This window comes from Clavelina lepadiformis, chromosome 5 (genome assembly GCF_947623445.1).
Source record: "Clavelina lepadiformis chromosome 5, kaClaLepa1.1, whole genome shotgun sequence".
Classification (NCBI taxonomy): domain Eukaryota; kingdom Metazoa; phylum Chordata; class Ascidiacea; order Aplousobranchia; family Clavelinidae; genus Clavelina; species Clavelina lepadiformis.
In genome coordinates, this window is record NC_135244.1 from 17,118,248 (window position 1) to 17,135,225 (window position 16,978).

Sequence of the window (16,978 nt, forward strand, 5' to 3'; positions counted from 1 at the left end):
GGCCTGCACTATACAAGCAGTTTTTAGGAAAACAAGCAATAATCACTGCAAAATAGCAATTAAAAATTTTACAGTTACTTCATTGCAAAACATTTTATCGTAAATATCTCTCTCACTTTGACAATTCTAATCATCATCGGCATATGCACGATAACAAGCTTGAAAGAATTCTGTTTTAACATGTATACGCATTCAAATCCGTTTATTTGAAACTTACTGCATCACGCCAACAGTGGTATAATTTTGAATACAAACATACACAAAAACAGAAAGTTTAAACAAAAGGCCTTCGAAATTGTAGGAGACGGAAGGCACAACTCATGCAGGAAAGGATTTTACAATAAACGCAGCAGCAGTAAGGAAGCACGGGCATTCAAAAACGTTGGAGTAGACAAGGCTACAAGAATAAATTTGTAATTATACTGAGAACATGAAAAAATAATTTAGGACGGCAATCATAAAGACTGAGATATTGAATTTAGTGAAACTAATTATTGATACTTTCCACTGTACAGAGCACGTGGCGGTTAAGTGCACAAGAAACGACGGAGTAGTCATTTAAGTAAAGAACGTCCACAAAGTTAGAAATCAACTCGCAAACCTGACATGAATACAACCATAGCTACGTGTAAGGCGAAACGAAAGTCTCTCCACACAGTGCGATGCGTACACTCTGCCAGTGTTTCTGTCAGTTGCATTTGTAAGATGCAAATCACGAGAAGCCTATCGTTAAATTCCTGAAGTTTTAAAGGGCTTCAGTTCTAATACTATCACGTCATGCATTTGACTCTTCGATTGTTGTGCTGCCTCTGCGTCCACCAGTGGATCGGTTAATCGACACATCATCGTGTCTAAAGTCAGGCAAAAGATATCTTCGCATGTACCTGAATGAGAACGAACACCAAGTATAAAAACACGATACAAAACCAGCTTATTTTTAAATCAGAAATATTATGATGAAACCATGATCGTGTTTAAAGCTAACGTAAAGACATACCTTGTTGCAATTCTTGTAACCGCTTCGCGGTATTTCTGATTTTCTCGAGTGCTGCTGGTAATATCTTCGCCACTTGCGCCGTTGCGTTTCGCATTATGGCGTGATGGAGACGACTTTATGCAGCAGCATTTTTTAAAAGAATTCTGTGGAAGTCAAGATAGTGAATTTCGCGTTGACGTAACTTTATATTTTTGAAAGTTAGGTAACCATTCTGGAAATTTATCAACAAACAGGATATTACTACCGCACCTATCTTGACTTAAACAGCTACCTTTATGTATCGAAAAACACTCTTCAAATCTCTTGGAGAAGGAATTAAATTCATCGGAGGAGGACGAGGATAAATTCCCTTGCGGATGAACTTCATCCACATTTCAGAACGATGAAACTTCCACTCCAGTTCCGCGTTGTCTCTAACTCGATCGAAGGAATGAGAAAGCATAGCGACTAGAACGTTGAGCATGACCACTACTGCCCATAAATGAAAGAGCATGGAGACAATCTGTCCCGAAGTTTCACTGATTATCTAGAAAAAATATCGGCTACATTTAAAATATGATTGTAGTACTATATGGTATAAGAAAAAAAATAATCTAAAAGCCTTGTTAACACAGCCGTCAAAATGAAAAAACCTCATCCCGTTTCACCCACCACTGTCATTTCTTTGTTTTCTCCTGGTAGTGATGTGGCTTGTGGAGGTTCTGAACCCCATCCGTATCCATACAAAGTCCAATATTGCTCCAGAACAGAGTCGCCGAGATTGGAATAAACGGGGTAGCATGTGCTGTTTTCTTCTGGTGGGTCCAGGCATCGCTGGTGTTTTACAGTAGCATTTGTACCATGATTTGTCTGTTAATGCATCACCAATGTAATAACGAAAGCATACCAAAGCCGTAAATAAATAGAATAAAGATCTCTGCATGCTATATAGCTTAATTAAATAGGCTATGACACTTGCAGAGTTAAACGTAATCGGCTGTTGCTGTCCTGCAGGCTAAAAGTAGAGCATCTTTTCATGTCGCGTTAGCCCATTTTTCGTTCTATATGGAAATTAAAGCACAGTTTTCATATTAATTGGTAGTACCCACCCTTCCATAAGACCAGAAGACCTGAGTCATAGCACAAGCAAATGCAAAGAACGTCACCAGGAAAATGGTAAGAAACCTCATGGTGTCCAGCAACATCTTATCAAGTGAAAGTTGCAGTGGACCTGACATTGAAAATCTTATTAGTGAGTTGTTAAGAATTATCTTCAAACGGCCGTATTGCTACAACCGCGCACTTTGCAACCAGTTCAACGGTTATAGCAATTTGTATGTCACTGCATTTACCAAAGGTTCGGTCAGTGTATAACATTTCCATGGCCCTGACAAATATAAGAAGGTACACCAGAGCCAAAGCTGCTTCTGAAATCGCAATATGCCAGGAATCCTCTACACTCCATTTTGAACGGTCGCATGAGTCCTGTAAGGAATAGGCTAAACGTTTCGTCATTACGAAGCATTTGCGTGGGCACAGCCCATCAAAGAGTACCAATTATACGCATTGTAGTGTAATTTACAATAGCTTAAGTCGAAATTCAGTAATTTAAAAGTTAGCCCTTAGCAGACGTTTACCTGATACGTCATGTTGGTACCCGCTAATATTGCATTCGGATTGCTGAACGCGTTACAGTCATAGCCACGATTTGGGTCATCGAATGTAACACTGTCATATATCTTGAGTGCTATTATGAAGGTGAAAAGAAGGTTTGAAGCCATGTCATTCAGCTGCCACACGTTGGCAACTGTATTGAACAGATTCATCTCGCGAAGCTTTTTGATCTGGAATATATGTAAAGTACATATTTAGGTCATTTATCGCTCTTGTATAGGAAACTAGTACCATCTGTACACACGTGATGTTTCACAAGCTGTATGCGGAAAATGAATATTTTAAAGCAATTATATGACATCCGCCTTACCACGTTTACAATGCGGGCCAGCACCCAAACCAGGACGACATAATCGAGAGGACTAGGAGGCCAACCCAGACAGTCACACGATGCGTCACCCGTGGTAAGCAGGATAAGACGAAGAACCATCAAAAGAAGAAAAAAAATCTCTGACGTGATATGGCAACTCATGTTAACAACAGGGTTACGAAGAAGTCGCCCAATTCTACAAAAATGAAGGTAAAACGTATTAGGTTGGTCTCGTATTGGTATTGGGTTCTGTAACGAAAGTAGCAATGCATTGCGTTGATTAAATGGCACAGATGAGGAAATAGAAACCTTGGCGTACGGACTTACTTAGACTCGGGAGCGACTATGAAAGCAAGGCATAGAATTGGAAAAATAAGGCCAAGCAGTATGCGAGTCATGTTAGTGCGCCATCCGTGATCTTGTTTAAATAGAGTACCCAGGCGCAAGGTGGAGATAGCAAGTTGACTGTTATCGTGAGCAACAAAACGCTTCATTCGAACTTCAATTGCCCTGTGAACGGGCATGAGGAAACTTCGCTGACTAATCTACGTTAAACATTACGATAATCGTTAAAAACTCAGAAATATAATTACACGTGAACATTAAAACCGGCCAAAGCATATCGTTTGGCAACGGATTGCATTAATATAGGTGTCATAGAGCAAGTTTTCCGATATAGTCAACCATCTCTATAAAAACTTCTGGTCAAAATCTTACCATGCGTGCCTGGCCAGGTGGATCGAAGCGTAGAAGGCTGACGAGGTCATGAGAGCAACGCGCTTCGCTTAACAGGTCACAGGCAAATTCCTCAACCTGTGCAAGGAAAAAAAGTGACTATGGTAAAGCTTACTGTATATGTAAATCTGTACAAATGGTAAATGAATTGTTAACGTTGACTACTTCGTAACAGACTATTCGTATTCGTCCATGTATTTACATAGGGCATCTATTAGCCTACTACCAGGCTACCTGCATTGGCCATGCCAACAATGGAAACGCATCTGGCGTCATTTAATTATTAACAAACAACGATTGCTAGGTGTTTCCAAATTATAGAAGCTTACAGTCATGAATGACCAATGAACACATGCATGCTGAAGGGAAGTATTTCTCCACCTTTTCGTCCCAGGCCTCACTTTTGCTTTCGAAAAAAATGTTTCGCCCCAGACATCAGTGGCGTATTTAGGATTGGGTTTAAGCCGAAAGGTGACCAAACGTTTTTGTAAGCTGAGTCTAAAATTCAAGCATTTGCCCGTCTCGGCAATCGCCCAAAATGGATTTTTATGCCTCAAAAACGGCTTAAGAACGCCTCGAAATGTAATGTAAATCTCACATTTATACGTAGAAAAGGAAGCCATTTATGATGTACAATCACGAAACGCCGTATACTGTACGTTTTTTTTCTGTTATATTATCGCCAAAATGTGGTCGAAAACAAGGGAATGCAATGAAAGAAATGGAACAAAAATGAAGCCGATATATATGGCTCCCAAACATTTGGTTCACGAGCGGATTTTAAAAAACTGTTTTCATAAAAAGTGGGGGGTTGCCCTCCTACTTAGTACATTATTGAACAGGTACAGCTGCATTCTCATTCAATTTTAAAGTGAAAGTTGCAAAAAGTTATTAAATATTTCTTAAAAGTTTAACAACACTTCACCAAAATTTCGCCAGGGTCCACGTTAAGACCGCCACCTATACTTCGGCGACTTGTTACTACCAGAGCGATTACAAGAAGCAGAAGGCACACGGCCAATGCTATTTCTTACTTGTTCAGCGAGAGGAAGATAAAGTGATCGCACCGTTGGCTCGTCGCTTGCTTTCTTTTTAAGTTTCCTGTACAACAGAAATATCTCCTCTAAAAAATCCCATTTCTGTGTGTTGCCTGAAAGAAAGACAGTAATTGTAAACGATCCAAAGACAGAACGATAAAAATTGATTTATTGTGGATGCCTGCCGTGTCGCGAAGATTTAAATATGTTTGCTAACGGAAATAGGATTCGTAAAACCTGTTCTCACATGGTGTAAAACCTATATAGGTGTATACCTATACAGTCCTCAACACTGTTACCGTGTTAATTCCTTACAGTTGTGCTGTTGTTTATAACCGCAACAGCGCAGTTGTTGATGGTTTCTGGTGGTTAACTATATATAGTATTCGTTTAAAATCCCCTTTTAAACATTTCCTTGCGTTTTTTCATTGCAACGTAAAATTACCAAGCGTGCTAACGAACAGAAACCGAAAACCGTCTACTGTACAAAGAAGTCAACAGAATTTGAGTTTATAGGAAAAAAAGCCAAAATACAAATTATCATGTTAAGAGTGGCACGCGATGTCAGGGTTTACTTTGGTAAAGAAGGTTATCGGGGTTTCCAATCTCTATCACTGACCGTGCCCCTTTGTTTCGTTAGAGCATTCTTAATATCCCTACAAGTCTATAATATTGAGATGAAATCCACGCTAATATTGAGATGCACAGGTCAAGAAAAAAATTTATCCTCAAACTATGTGAAATTTAATCTCGTTCCTCCGTTTGGAAACCTATATGATCTCATATAGGTACACAAAAAACGCACACAATATATTCTCATGCGTAGTAGTTTATGGCAACTACTTAAAAGCATATGTATCCACTTTCAACATGTCTTCATGCAAATAAAGTGGACATGCGAGTCGAACATTCAAACTTTTTTACCTTCAAAACCCTCGTTAAACATCATTACCAGGTAAGCTGGGCTTGCCATGGCACGATAATAAAGAATTTCATTATTCGATCTGTCCCAGGCCTTTTCCAGTACGGTTTTGTTATCTGCTTGAGATTTCTTGCTTTTCTTGGAAGAATCTCTTTTGTCCGCCTGGCCTGTAATTCTGCACAAAGAAATATTTGTGTTAGCTGCAGTTTGATAAATTGGCTGTAATAATAAGCTGAATGCAATTTACTCCTTATTGCCAACTGGGCACCACCGGAGCCTGACATGTAATTGGTCTACCTGAAGTTGTGCGAGTGGAGTATTTTCAGCATGACGTAATCGTTCTTGTGAGCTGCCAGTTGAATTGGGGTTAAACCTAAAATTTTCATGAAGCACACAGTTACATTTTCAAAAACCCCCAGAAATGATGAATGTTTTGAAATATGAGAGCCAGCCTGTTGATAATACCTGGTGGATAGAAGGAGTCTTCCCCGGTTATAACCTGAGTAGTATCCTTGTCGTATTTCATGAACAGCTCTACTATGTCGTAGTAGCCAAAGTCAATTGCGTGGTAGAGACATTCTTCAATTTCCACCTGGTGCATTTAATGCGAAGCACATTTATACAGTAATTATTTATTTACCAAGCCAAAATCTACAGTATTTTGGATCTTCATAAGCGAAATCCCTGTTACTGATGGATCAAACAGCGGGACATGCTAAAACAAGATTTTTGAATGCGCTTCATGTTAATCACGTTCGCAAATACGCTATAGACAAAGAACATGAAAACTAAAGTTTATACGTACCTTGTAAGTTAAAAGCAGCTCTAACATTTCCACATTTTGATGCAGCATCGCAATAAACATGGCGGATCTTCCCCACTGGTCTTTGCAATTTCGATTGAACGTTATCGGTTTTGAAGGGTTTTGCGAATTTTTTGCTTTGAGATAAGGACTGTCGGTTCTTCTTGGGCTTGGATCTTTAGTCAGCGTTACCGGTAACGGTGTGGGTGTCGTTCCTTTAACCTTCTTCCACAACTTGTTTGAAGAGAATTTAGTCCTAACAGGAGTCCTTTTGTTTGGCGCAGAGCGCGCTTCAACTGGCGTGCTCTGGTCCAATTCGACCATCTCAACTATGACTTCGTTTTCCGATCTTGGGAGTTTTTCTGCTTCGATTTCCGTAGGAAAACCTCCTAACGATCCATGGTGAAAAACATCGTTTTTGACGTTGCTTACGGCACCGTCCCCATTAAGTTTTTTGTCACCTTCGCAGTCACTATCATCAGCTGACCCGTTTTCTTTGAGGATGTTTTCCACCGTTTCTAAGTCTCCGCTCTCGACAGCCCTGTTTTTTGAGTAAATGAAAGCCTCAAGTAAAAGCTGACAAGAATTTAACTAAATTTCATTCGATTGCGTTTGCTAGTTGATGGTTACCAAGCAGGTAAGTTGGCTTGTTGTCAAACAAAATACACGTTTGCTAATGTAGCTTACAATTTAAGCAGTATACCAATGAAAAAATAAACGTTATTTACTTCAAGTAGGTCAACTCTTCCTCTTGGATGTGCGACGTGTGTTTGTTGAAGTATGAGCAGGCGAAATTACTGAGCGACAAGAACTTTGCATAGTGGGAATTGTGACGACGAGGCAAGGTAAGGGCATAACCATTATCTTTGTTGTCACCGCGTTTGCCCATTCTCTCTAAGGTCATGATCTTTTTGCTAAAGTTTACAATATTGGCGTTAGCTTGAGCTATTTGAAACAGTGAAAAAACACTACTTAGGTCTAAAAGGGTTTGCCATGCTGATGAAAAGCAGTAAGGCGGTTAACAATACGTTCAAAATGATCATTCAACAAAGTTTTGGGAGAATTAATTTACAGTATAATATCTGCAAAGATATGTACTGGCAGCATGTATTGACCACGTATGAAATTTTTATATAGCCTAGCGGTTCTAGGCCATGTACAGCAAGGCCCTTGTATAAAAGCCCAACTTACTCTGAATTCATGGATGATTGTTGGATGTGGTCTCTGAAACCTAATATTCGTCTTGGAGACTTAAACTTGTTGCCATAAAAACTACTTTCAACTTTGCGGTCATCATCCGAGCAAAGTCGCCGAGTGGACATTGCGCACAGCGGGTCTCAACCTAAGAAAAGCATACATACATTTACTGCAACAAAAATACAAGTTCTAGTAAATCACCCTATAACTAATACCAAATATTACATGTTTTGAATGATAAATATGAACCGTTTTAATGAACAGAACGTCACGCTTGAGTTATTTAAGTTAATAGGCAAACAACAATTTATGATTTATTTGATTGTATTGTCAGTGCGCAGTTAGTATTTATTCATTCATTTATTTTTCGTCAAAAGCGCGGTGAAGACGAAAAATCAAGCCAGTTGTTGCTAACATGCGCCAATCAACAGGAAAAAGTGACAAAGCCGAAAAGGCTTAAAACGTGCTCAAAAAAAATAACGTTAATAATTACTGGTAACAACTAGCACGGCCACTAAATCTATACTTAGTAAAATCCATAAAACATAGGTTAAAAAATCGAAAAATTTAGCAGACGAGCAGGTTGTGTGTTCAAGCAACTGATGATTGAAAATTGCTTCACTACATCAGTGACTGTTTGAATTTTGCTTGTACGCGTTGCGTAATATAATGACATCAAATATCCCGCCAATTGTAAATATGTCAGGGACTAAAATAAATAATATGGCATGAAATACATTATCGAACACGCAGAGCTAGCGAAGGGTTTGATGACGTATTTAAGCTTCTTACATGAGATCGTTTTGTAGTTGCGCCATGATATGTACTGTTTATAACAACACACAGACCGTGACATGAGCGTAGGGCGGGTTCTTACGCAAAATAATCAATTGACTTGTCAATATCTTTTACAGTGATAATATTTGAGCAATAAAATGTCTTACCTCACTTCCATGTTGGCAGTTCTGTGCATTTCAACAATAACCGAATATAATTAAACTTATGTCTGCGACAGTGAAAAAAGACAGTAAAATAAAAATGGCTCATTATACCTCTTAACCTTCGTATGGAGTATCTTGCTGTTCATGTTTGATTTACCATATTTTATTTTGTTTGAGACCTTTAAACTAGCTAATGAAACCTGCCCTCGACTTCTGGTTTGTAACCAAATGGAATATCTCGGGCTTGCTTCTTTCTTTCAACTGTTCTTTCTGTCAGTGGATTAACTGACGACATCCTTCAAACGCATAATTGTTCTGCTAACTACTGCCCTAAAAGAAGTCACACAAGCTAGACTACAAGCAAGCCCAACAGCACGTCCCATAGGTGAAGTTTATCTCGCTGTGGTCGGCACAGCGTGTGTAGTTCTGCCTACTTTAGTGGCCACGCCACCGGTCTAATAAGCAATTAGCAAAAATTTCTGATAACTACTTGCTGCAGGGTTACTACCTATCTGCATGGTTGCTACTGACTTTAAAGTTTAAATGAAACCATAAACTTTTTGCGTTGTCTTTTAACATGTTTCTCTAAAGTACAGTCTGCAGGCAAACTTTTTGATAGGCCGGTGATGACTATATACAAGGTGATATAGCGACAATAATTTCGTCCTTTAATCAGTTGCAACAGCGCCAACAACAACCCTATTCGTCATACTTCGCTGTAAACTGAAGTACGTATCCACAATGAATGGTGTCGATGAAGTCTGCCAACGGAAGCGGCATTACATTGCGTTTTGCGCACGATGCTTTGTGATACTATAGCGTTGAAGTCCAGTGAGTTAGACACTTATAACTAATTGTATGCTCCTTGACCATTTCTCTCATCTCTTTCATGATACAGTTATACCTTATGCTGCTTAGATCTCTCAAAAGTATTCTCCTTGAATCTGTTCTATGCTTGAATCAACATTTTATTATCTTATTTATACATTAACCAGAAGCCGTGTGTAGGCTAAATAATACCTTTTGTTTCGAACGTTTTTTTGTGCACAGGTTTAACTACAGCACTTTTGCACAACTGGGCCAACCAAATGCTATCGTCAGCTGTTGGTTTTGATAAATCTTCACCTGGATTGTGAAGAAAACAAGCAACTTCTTGGGCCTAAGAAATCCAATTCTTCGGTCTACTTGGGCCAATCAGTTGTTATGTCAAGATAAGAATTCCCGCTGTGTATTACCACCATTATTTATTATACAGCATGTATGTACCGAACTAAGTTAGTACACAAGTCTGACAACGACAGGTTTATGAGACATACTGGGCTGGACATGGTATTCATAAGCGTACAACAATTTGATATCGTGGAAAGTAATTTACAGCGTCAGCTTTGCAGTGGCCTACGCGCTATAGCAATTGTATGTGGGTGATTGCAGGAATGACCATAGCTGAAAGTCACACTTTTTATGTTTACTAGAATTAAGACAATGGCAGCCTACTCAAAAGTTAATGTATAGATTAATTGATAGCTGTCAATAAAATAACTCTTCTACCTTCGTAAGAGCAATTTTGTGATGGTTGCAGTTCTTTATATGACATAGATCTACTACGATTTAATTTCTTTAATATGAAACCATACCCCCTGTCCTTGGCATGGTTGTCTCGTAATGTGGGGAAGCATAGTCAAAGTGGCCTTTCTAGGTCGTTAATCTCTACCTCTTGACCACATTCACGAGATAAATTGAATGGAAGTACAGTACTTCCAATTATCTTAACCTGTAATTCGTTTGTAGGCGTGTGTTTGTTTGGAGGTTGTGTCAAAAGCTTCTACCGCGTTACCAATGCTCTTTTCCTGTATTTAACGTCAATAATTGCATTTAGCAAAACATTTGCTTTTGTTTTTTAATTTACTAAAATTAAACTTCTCCATACTACATCAAAAAAGTATAGGGCCTACCTCGAAAATTTTGATTTTTAGCCGGAAAATAGAAATTTTCAAAAAACTTCATCACATAACGAACTATACAAGCCTCAAACTGCATGCTGTATTTCAGAAGACAAAACAAGCTTCCTTGTATGTTAAAGAAATCGATACGATAATAATATAATCGATGTTTATGACAGGCTATTATAACCCCTGTGACATCCAACACGTTTGATTTCCTGCCCTGGTCTGCCCATGTCACAACTTTTCGTGATAGGGGCTACGTGCAGCTTGACCACGTAATCTGGGACAGTCACTACATGATGGTCAACATCAAAAGCTGGCATATCCTAATCGTTATCACTTCAGGCGTTCAGGTCGCAATGAACTCTTACTTTATTAGTAACTCAGAACATGAACACATAGTCACCCAAAAGTGTGTATAAAATTCCGCAAGCCACAAGTATTTTTTTTGAAATATAAAACTGTGCTATCGAAAACTAATGCTGTACAGTAAAGGCTTAAGTGAAACGTAGTGCGTTAGTAAGCTACCTAGTAATCCTATGTCGCTAATGACGTAACACGAGCAAGCATTTGCCATCATCACCATTATAACCAAACACCACATTGCCGAATGTATAGTAGTACAAAAAGTCTTAAGCAGAGGCCGGGAATTTATGGCTCGCGAACCAGATGTGGTTCTTTTGATGACGGCATCTGGCTCGCAGATAAATCTAAGCTGGCATTTCTTAACACAATTGTTTGGAATAAAACTTTTTCTGTAATTGTAAGTCGCATTAACAGTAAGAAGCATGTTATTCAAGATTAAATTCAGACATTTACCGTTTCTAAAATTGTTGGTTTTTCTTAAAAATTCACACGTTGGTTGCATTAAGTGTTGAAAAATATTATATGGCTCTCACGGAAATACAATTAAAAATATGTAGCTTTCATGGCTCCCTTAGCCAATAAGGTTCCCGACTTCTGGTCTAAAGTATTAACAACGTTTGGCTGATTTGGGAGATCTTTTAACCTAGTAGGTACTAGGTATAGGCAGCCTGACTTTCAAGTAAGTTTACTTTGCTCTATAAACAACATTCAAAAAACGTATCCACACCCTCAAGAGCTGACAAATGTAATAACCTCACGCTAAATAAAGTCTTGCCGAAGGCACGTTATTGTGCAGGCTTAGGTCTTATCGATAATAATAGTCAAGAGCTACATGCAAAGCGGAAACACCTCTCTATTTAATTTCATAGCAAGCTAAGTTTTTAGTTCCAAGCATTCGTTTCACAGCGTAATGTAGTCAGGTATAGATTGTCGAAGCTCAATGCACACCGGTTTACGTAACACTGGTCAGAACCAAGTTATCTAAAACGGCTTACTGATCAAATCGATTGGAAATGACCACGTGTAGGTTATATTGTTAATCTATGGCGGGTTTTCTTTGCGAACATAAAAATCTGGAAAAAAAAGCTGATCGATATATATACGGTATATATATATAACCTGTAGTGCTGATGAACACGATTAGCGAAGCGAAAGATATCATAGCTTTCCTTTCGTAGCTATGGCTACGGTGGAAAACAGATTTTAAACTTTATCTCCTAACATCTCATACCCTTGCGAAGTTGAGCAGGCTCTTTAAACTAATAAATACTTCAGAAACCCAGCGGGCGAGCACTTAAAGAGCGAAGTACTACTTTTAACTTTAACTTGAGATCCATAAACTGCAACATTTTCATTTTTTGTCCAGTCGAGCGAGATAAAGGCAAAGAAATTCTCATTGCATTTTTTCGGACCTATTCGACTGTAAGAAGATAATAGGCCATCATACGAACCCCCTATCCACACGTGAACTGCAATGAACCAGACTAAGCCAGCTTAAGCAAGACCACAAACCATGAACCGAAACGAAATCGCTTCCAAACTGGCCGCAATCCAAAATCGTCAACGTTGTTCTGTCGTTAATAAATGTATCCTTTCATGATTATGGTACCGAAAGGTTGTCTGAAATACTATAATAGAATCCGTTTGACGCTACTTATAAAAACATTTCTTCTTGTTAAGCAATCGAAATATAGGACCAGCGATCGAAAACAGCCAGTTTCAGAAAAAAACGAATTTTCTAAATAAAACTTTGAAGCGGAAGTCACATAATAAAACATGTTTTTGCATAAAAATCCCAAAGTACAGTATAGGAAATCCGCTATGAACGCTTGTCAAAATTTAATTGCCAATGCAGCCTATACAGTTTAATGATATTATTCTTCACTTGTGTTCGCACGCAGTTATAGGCTACGCTTTGACTTCTTGTATTAACTAAGTCAAAGTGGCGGTTATTGCGAAGGTTTGAACGACAAAACGACGCTTACTTCTGTTCAGTGGTCCTGGTGAACAGTTCCAACTTCAAGCAATATAACAAAAAAATAAAACGTGTGTTTGTTTAGCCCACTCAGCGGAACTTACAGAAAAAACAAGCTCGGTAACTGGGGCTCAAGTGATGACGAATCAATCCCGAGTTTAAGTTGTGCAGAGACTTTCCTCAGTCCGAGGAGAAGGATTATGATAAGTTACCAAATCAATATTTTTTTATAACTTAAGTTAATAAACATTTCAGTAACTCATAAAAGAGTGCCTACTTCTAAAGGATACTAGGAAGTGCTACGCTGACTCATTATGTAAGTGTGCTCAACCTAAACTAGTTTATGTAGTTTTTGTAATCAAAAAATTTGTCATACCAAGAATGGCCACTAGAGCCAAGATAGTAGAAAAAATCTCAAATAATTAAAGGTTTCGATCGATACTAAAACCATTATCAGTGTAGGCTATTTCAGTTATTATAGTAATGAATAGCTTATGTTTTCAATTGTTTTAGCTCAATATTGGCCTAATGTTTTCTCTGCGTAGCCTAACGCCTTACCCTTTGCTCATAAATTTGTTAACTAATAACTTAAACGAATAGGGGGTTCAAATTACACGACTTTCCCCTATTTAGCCAATATATAAAAAAGGTGGCAGGCGCGCATTTATTTCTTCATTAACTGAATGACGATCATGTTATGATACATTGGCGCGATATTTAGGAGTTTTGTATGAATGGCAAAAAAGTAGCAGAAAATATCGGAATTTTAGCATTTGGTTTTTGTAGGCTACGAGAAATCCCAGTCAAACGAAACAAAAGTAATTCGAAAACAGCATCAGCCCTTCAAAAAAAAATTTTGATTTTGTTAGCACGAACAAATTAAAAAAATTTTCAAACATCTCTTCATTCAAACAAACTGCAACGGCAGCCCGTGGTTTCGATTCACACGCTACCGGCTTTATTGCAATCGTGTGCATCACCAAGCGGACATACCGTACAAATGGCGATGTTTTCTCATCGTTCGAGACCCGGTAACCAAACTTGTCTTTGTGCAAGTTGCGATGGATCCTTTTTTATTTGTATTTTTATATTGTATCTCCCAAATTCGGAACTGTTTACTGTAGGAACTATACTATAGTTTACTGTTTACTACTGAACAGAAGCAAGCATCGTACATGCTCAAGTGCGTTAGGCCTACAACGGTCGCAAAACTAGAAATTAAAACACTTTTGCATATTTAGAGGTCAGGCGCCATCCATCATCCATCCACTATCAAACCGAAAAAGACTTTTGGCTAAGCTCTTTAATGTAATACAGGCGATGTTCGAAATGTAATCTTGACTTTGTTAAGATTATCAAAACCGCATAACCATAAACGAATCTAACAGCCCTTTTCACTTATCGCTAAAGGAAGAAAGATCCTTGCCGTAGAATAGAACTATTGGATATTACCAAAGCGAGGAAAATCACCAAACCTTATCAGAGGCGAGACCCTTTGCAATTTAGGAAAGTAAGATAATTTGCAAACTTTGTAAATAACCAAGTTAATAATTTAATTCATCGAACACGACGCCCGGCCTATTAAAGGTCATAATTATTCATAAACACTTCAGCGTTGATATCTTACATATAATGAAGATATACCAAGGATACGTAATCTAAACATCTATACCTGATATTGGTAAATACTTTGTACAAAGTGAAGGTAAAAAAAGGTGACTCGTTAGCATGCATTAACCTTAACTTAATGCAATAAATAATGTGTGGTCCATGTGCATTCATGATGTTTTGTGACAGATGTAAGAGTGACATATTGTGCTATGAATAACAAAATCTAATACTTCTGAAAGACATTATCGTTAAACTGGTCGGATTTGAATTAGCTTCCATGAATAAAAACCAATTTGAAGCGGTACTCAGTGTGATGCCAGCCAACTTTTTTAATTTCAAGACGTTCACTTGATTTGAGTATAGCCTAATAATCTAGATTAACTGACAACTATTGCAACTATTTATCGCAATGGGCCGAAATGTACAAGTGCAATGATGCAGAGGACCATACAACAGATAAAAGTATTTAAAAATAATAACCTTATTCTTGATAAAGTCTGTGCAGGAGCAGAGCCACGTTCTGTATGTATGTACCGTATGTAGGTCACACAGGCAGTCAAGTATCGGTTAGGCTACGAGAATGGGTACGCAGAAAGTTGATTTTAGCTATTTAACGATTTATTGGAGTTAGATTTAGATTAGAAGGTAGGTTTAGTTTACTATGTTGTAACATTTAAGTTAGTTTAACAAGAAACTGTGAAAATAGCTTCGAACGCACGATATTTTGCGGTGAAATGGTGGTAGCCTTGATCGTTACCTTCACGTAATATCAGCGGCGTTGACAAAAATATTGACAACAAAGTCTGTGACAGATTTCTTCGTTTTATTTACTTCTTCGTAAAATACAGAATAAAAAATGTGGATACCAGCGATAATCTACTCATTTTAATGCATTTATTAAGCTTCGTTTTCCCGCAATTATGCTTGTATCAACGTACAAACAACCCACACCGTTTGCTGTTTGTCATCAACATGTTAATATGATTTAAAATAATCAACAACACGTACCTTTTCTTCAAGCTTCAAATATTTCCTGGACAATGAAAAATATTGCTCTTGGAGCGGTTTTGCAGGCCAATTAAATTTTTCAATCCATCACTGGCTGCGTCTTTCTTTGTTTATTCTTTGATGACCATACAACTGTTTTCCAATAATTAGCAAGGTACAAAGCTATGTATTAAGAAATTAAATGAATGAATGCGTTCATACCACTCTGCAAAGGGTAAAAAGATCAAGCAGGCCACGTTTTAACTGAAAGAGCTTCATAGATTAAACCATGCTAAAGTTAAAATGACAGAATGTTTTGAACCAAGATTGTATTACATAAACCATAACTGCTACTGGTAGGCTACCGCATTGAATCGATTTACGCCAATTGATTTGTAAACCCTAAAGAAATAACTCTTGTTAGGGAAAAACTGCTATATACCCACTTGGGACTAAACTGAGCGAATTAACCTGGCAGTGAACTTACGGTACCTCATGCGTTCGCTGCCAATATAGGCCTTTTGCTTATGCAGAAGATAGCTTGGTAATCCAGAAGGCAATTGTCATCACGTCAGTTCACGTTTTGTGTTCAGCCTATGTTGTTTACAACAGCTCATATTGCAAGAAAATGTCCTTTACGCTGATACGACCAATCGAGCCAATATGCGACCAATATGCAGATTCGTTGCAAAACTGCTAACACTAACGGCTTCAAGCAAGCGATACAATACAATTGTAGGACTTACATATTTAGCTGTCTGCCGCTATATATAGAAATGATCTACGTCTATGATGATAAACATAAATAACAGGTACTTATATAGCAACTACATATAGTGCTGTACATCCTGCTGTTATCTGGCTCTGTTCAAGTAAGCATGTTAATACCTAGCGATTGATGCCATTAAAACTCCTTTGGGGACGTTTAATATTGTCGCTTGCGATGCGAGGCCTGTTGACAGTCGTTACGCTTTATGTATTTGCGATCACATGCCATGTGCTCAGCTGTTTGTTTAAAAAGCAAACAATTGTACGCAGACTAGGGCGCGATTGATGGAACCGTTCCAAGCTGAATGTTACAGCTTGCTCACGAAGTAACAATAAAAACTTGCTATTGTTAATTTAAAGACAGGTTACGGGTAATCCCCCTAACACTAGGCTGAAGAACTGGTTAAAATAGCAATAGAATGCTTGGAAGCTGTAAAAGATGCTTCAATACAAGCAACCTGTTTATATGACAGGTATAACCTATACTATTCCCTTAAACGTTTACAACCAGCAATAGTAGCTTATTCTATGAGTGCATCCGTTGAGACATACCGTTTTGCGCCGTAAAATCGTCAATTCAAACAATCCATGCAGACAATTAATAGCTCCTAAAGCAACATAAAATAGCTCCCATAGCTAAATTCAAAACTCTGCATCGCTGTTTTGTTACATTTCATCGCATCATTTATTCTCGTCATTGGATGTGGAGAACGGAAAGAATGTGCTGAGTTTTT

The 16,978-nt window shown here is 38.2% G+C and overlaps 1 protein-coding gene across 2 annotated transcripts; it reads right to left on the reverse strand.

Moving 5' to 3' along the window:
- Window positions 1-168: 168 nt before the first annotated feature.
- Window positions 169-15,698, reverse strand: LOC143459494 (short transient receptor potential channel 5-like). Of its 2 annotated transcripts, none has more exons than XM_076956682.1 (18): window positions 15,498-15,698; window positions 7,648-7,798; window positions 7,185-7,370; window positions 6,460-6,997; window positions 6,120-6,246; window positions 5,952-6,027; window positions 5,657-5,829; window positions 4,730-4,845; window positions 3,678-3,773; window positions 3,288-3,505; window positions 2,961-3,156; window positions 2,614-2,820; window positions 2,329-2,461; window positions 2,086-2,207; window positions 1,649-1,846; window positions 1,269-1,523; window positions 998-1,140; window positions 169-884 (listed from the first exon to the last, which is right to left on the reverse strand). In XM_076956682.1, the coding sequence occupies exons 2-18, from the start codon at window positions 7,776-7,778 to the stop codon at window positions 776-778; spliced, it is 3,024 nt and encodes a 1,007-aa protein (XP_076812797.1). In that variant the 5' UTR covers window positions 7,779-7,798; window positions 15,498-15,698; the 3' UTR covers window positions 169-775. The 2 variants fall into 2 exon arrangements, with proteins under 2 accessions (XP_076812797.1, XP_076812796.1); XM_076956681.1 differs by lacking the exon at window positions 15,498-15,698 and adding an exon at window positions 8,598-8,985.
- Between the last annotated feature and the right edge of the window lie 1,280 nt (window positions 15,699-16,978).

Bases quoted from the DNA above. Each gene is read 5' to 3' on its own strand.
- LOC143459494 (XM_076956682.1), bottom strand. From the start codon at position 7,778: ATGTCCACTCGGCGACTTTGCTCGGATGATGACCGCAAAGTTGAAAGT. The intron at 5,830-5,951 runs GTAGACCAATTA...TTCTTTGTGCAG, and splicing joins CTCCACTCGCACAACTTCAG to AATTACAGGCCAGGCGGACA. The intron at 1,524-1,648 runs GTGGGTGAAACG...TATTTTTTCTAG, and splicing joins AAAACAAAGAAATGACAGTG to ATAATCAGTGAAACTTCGGG.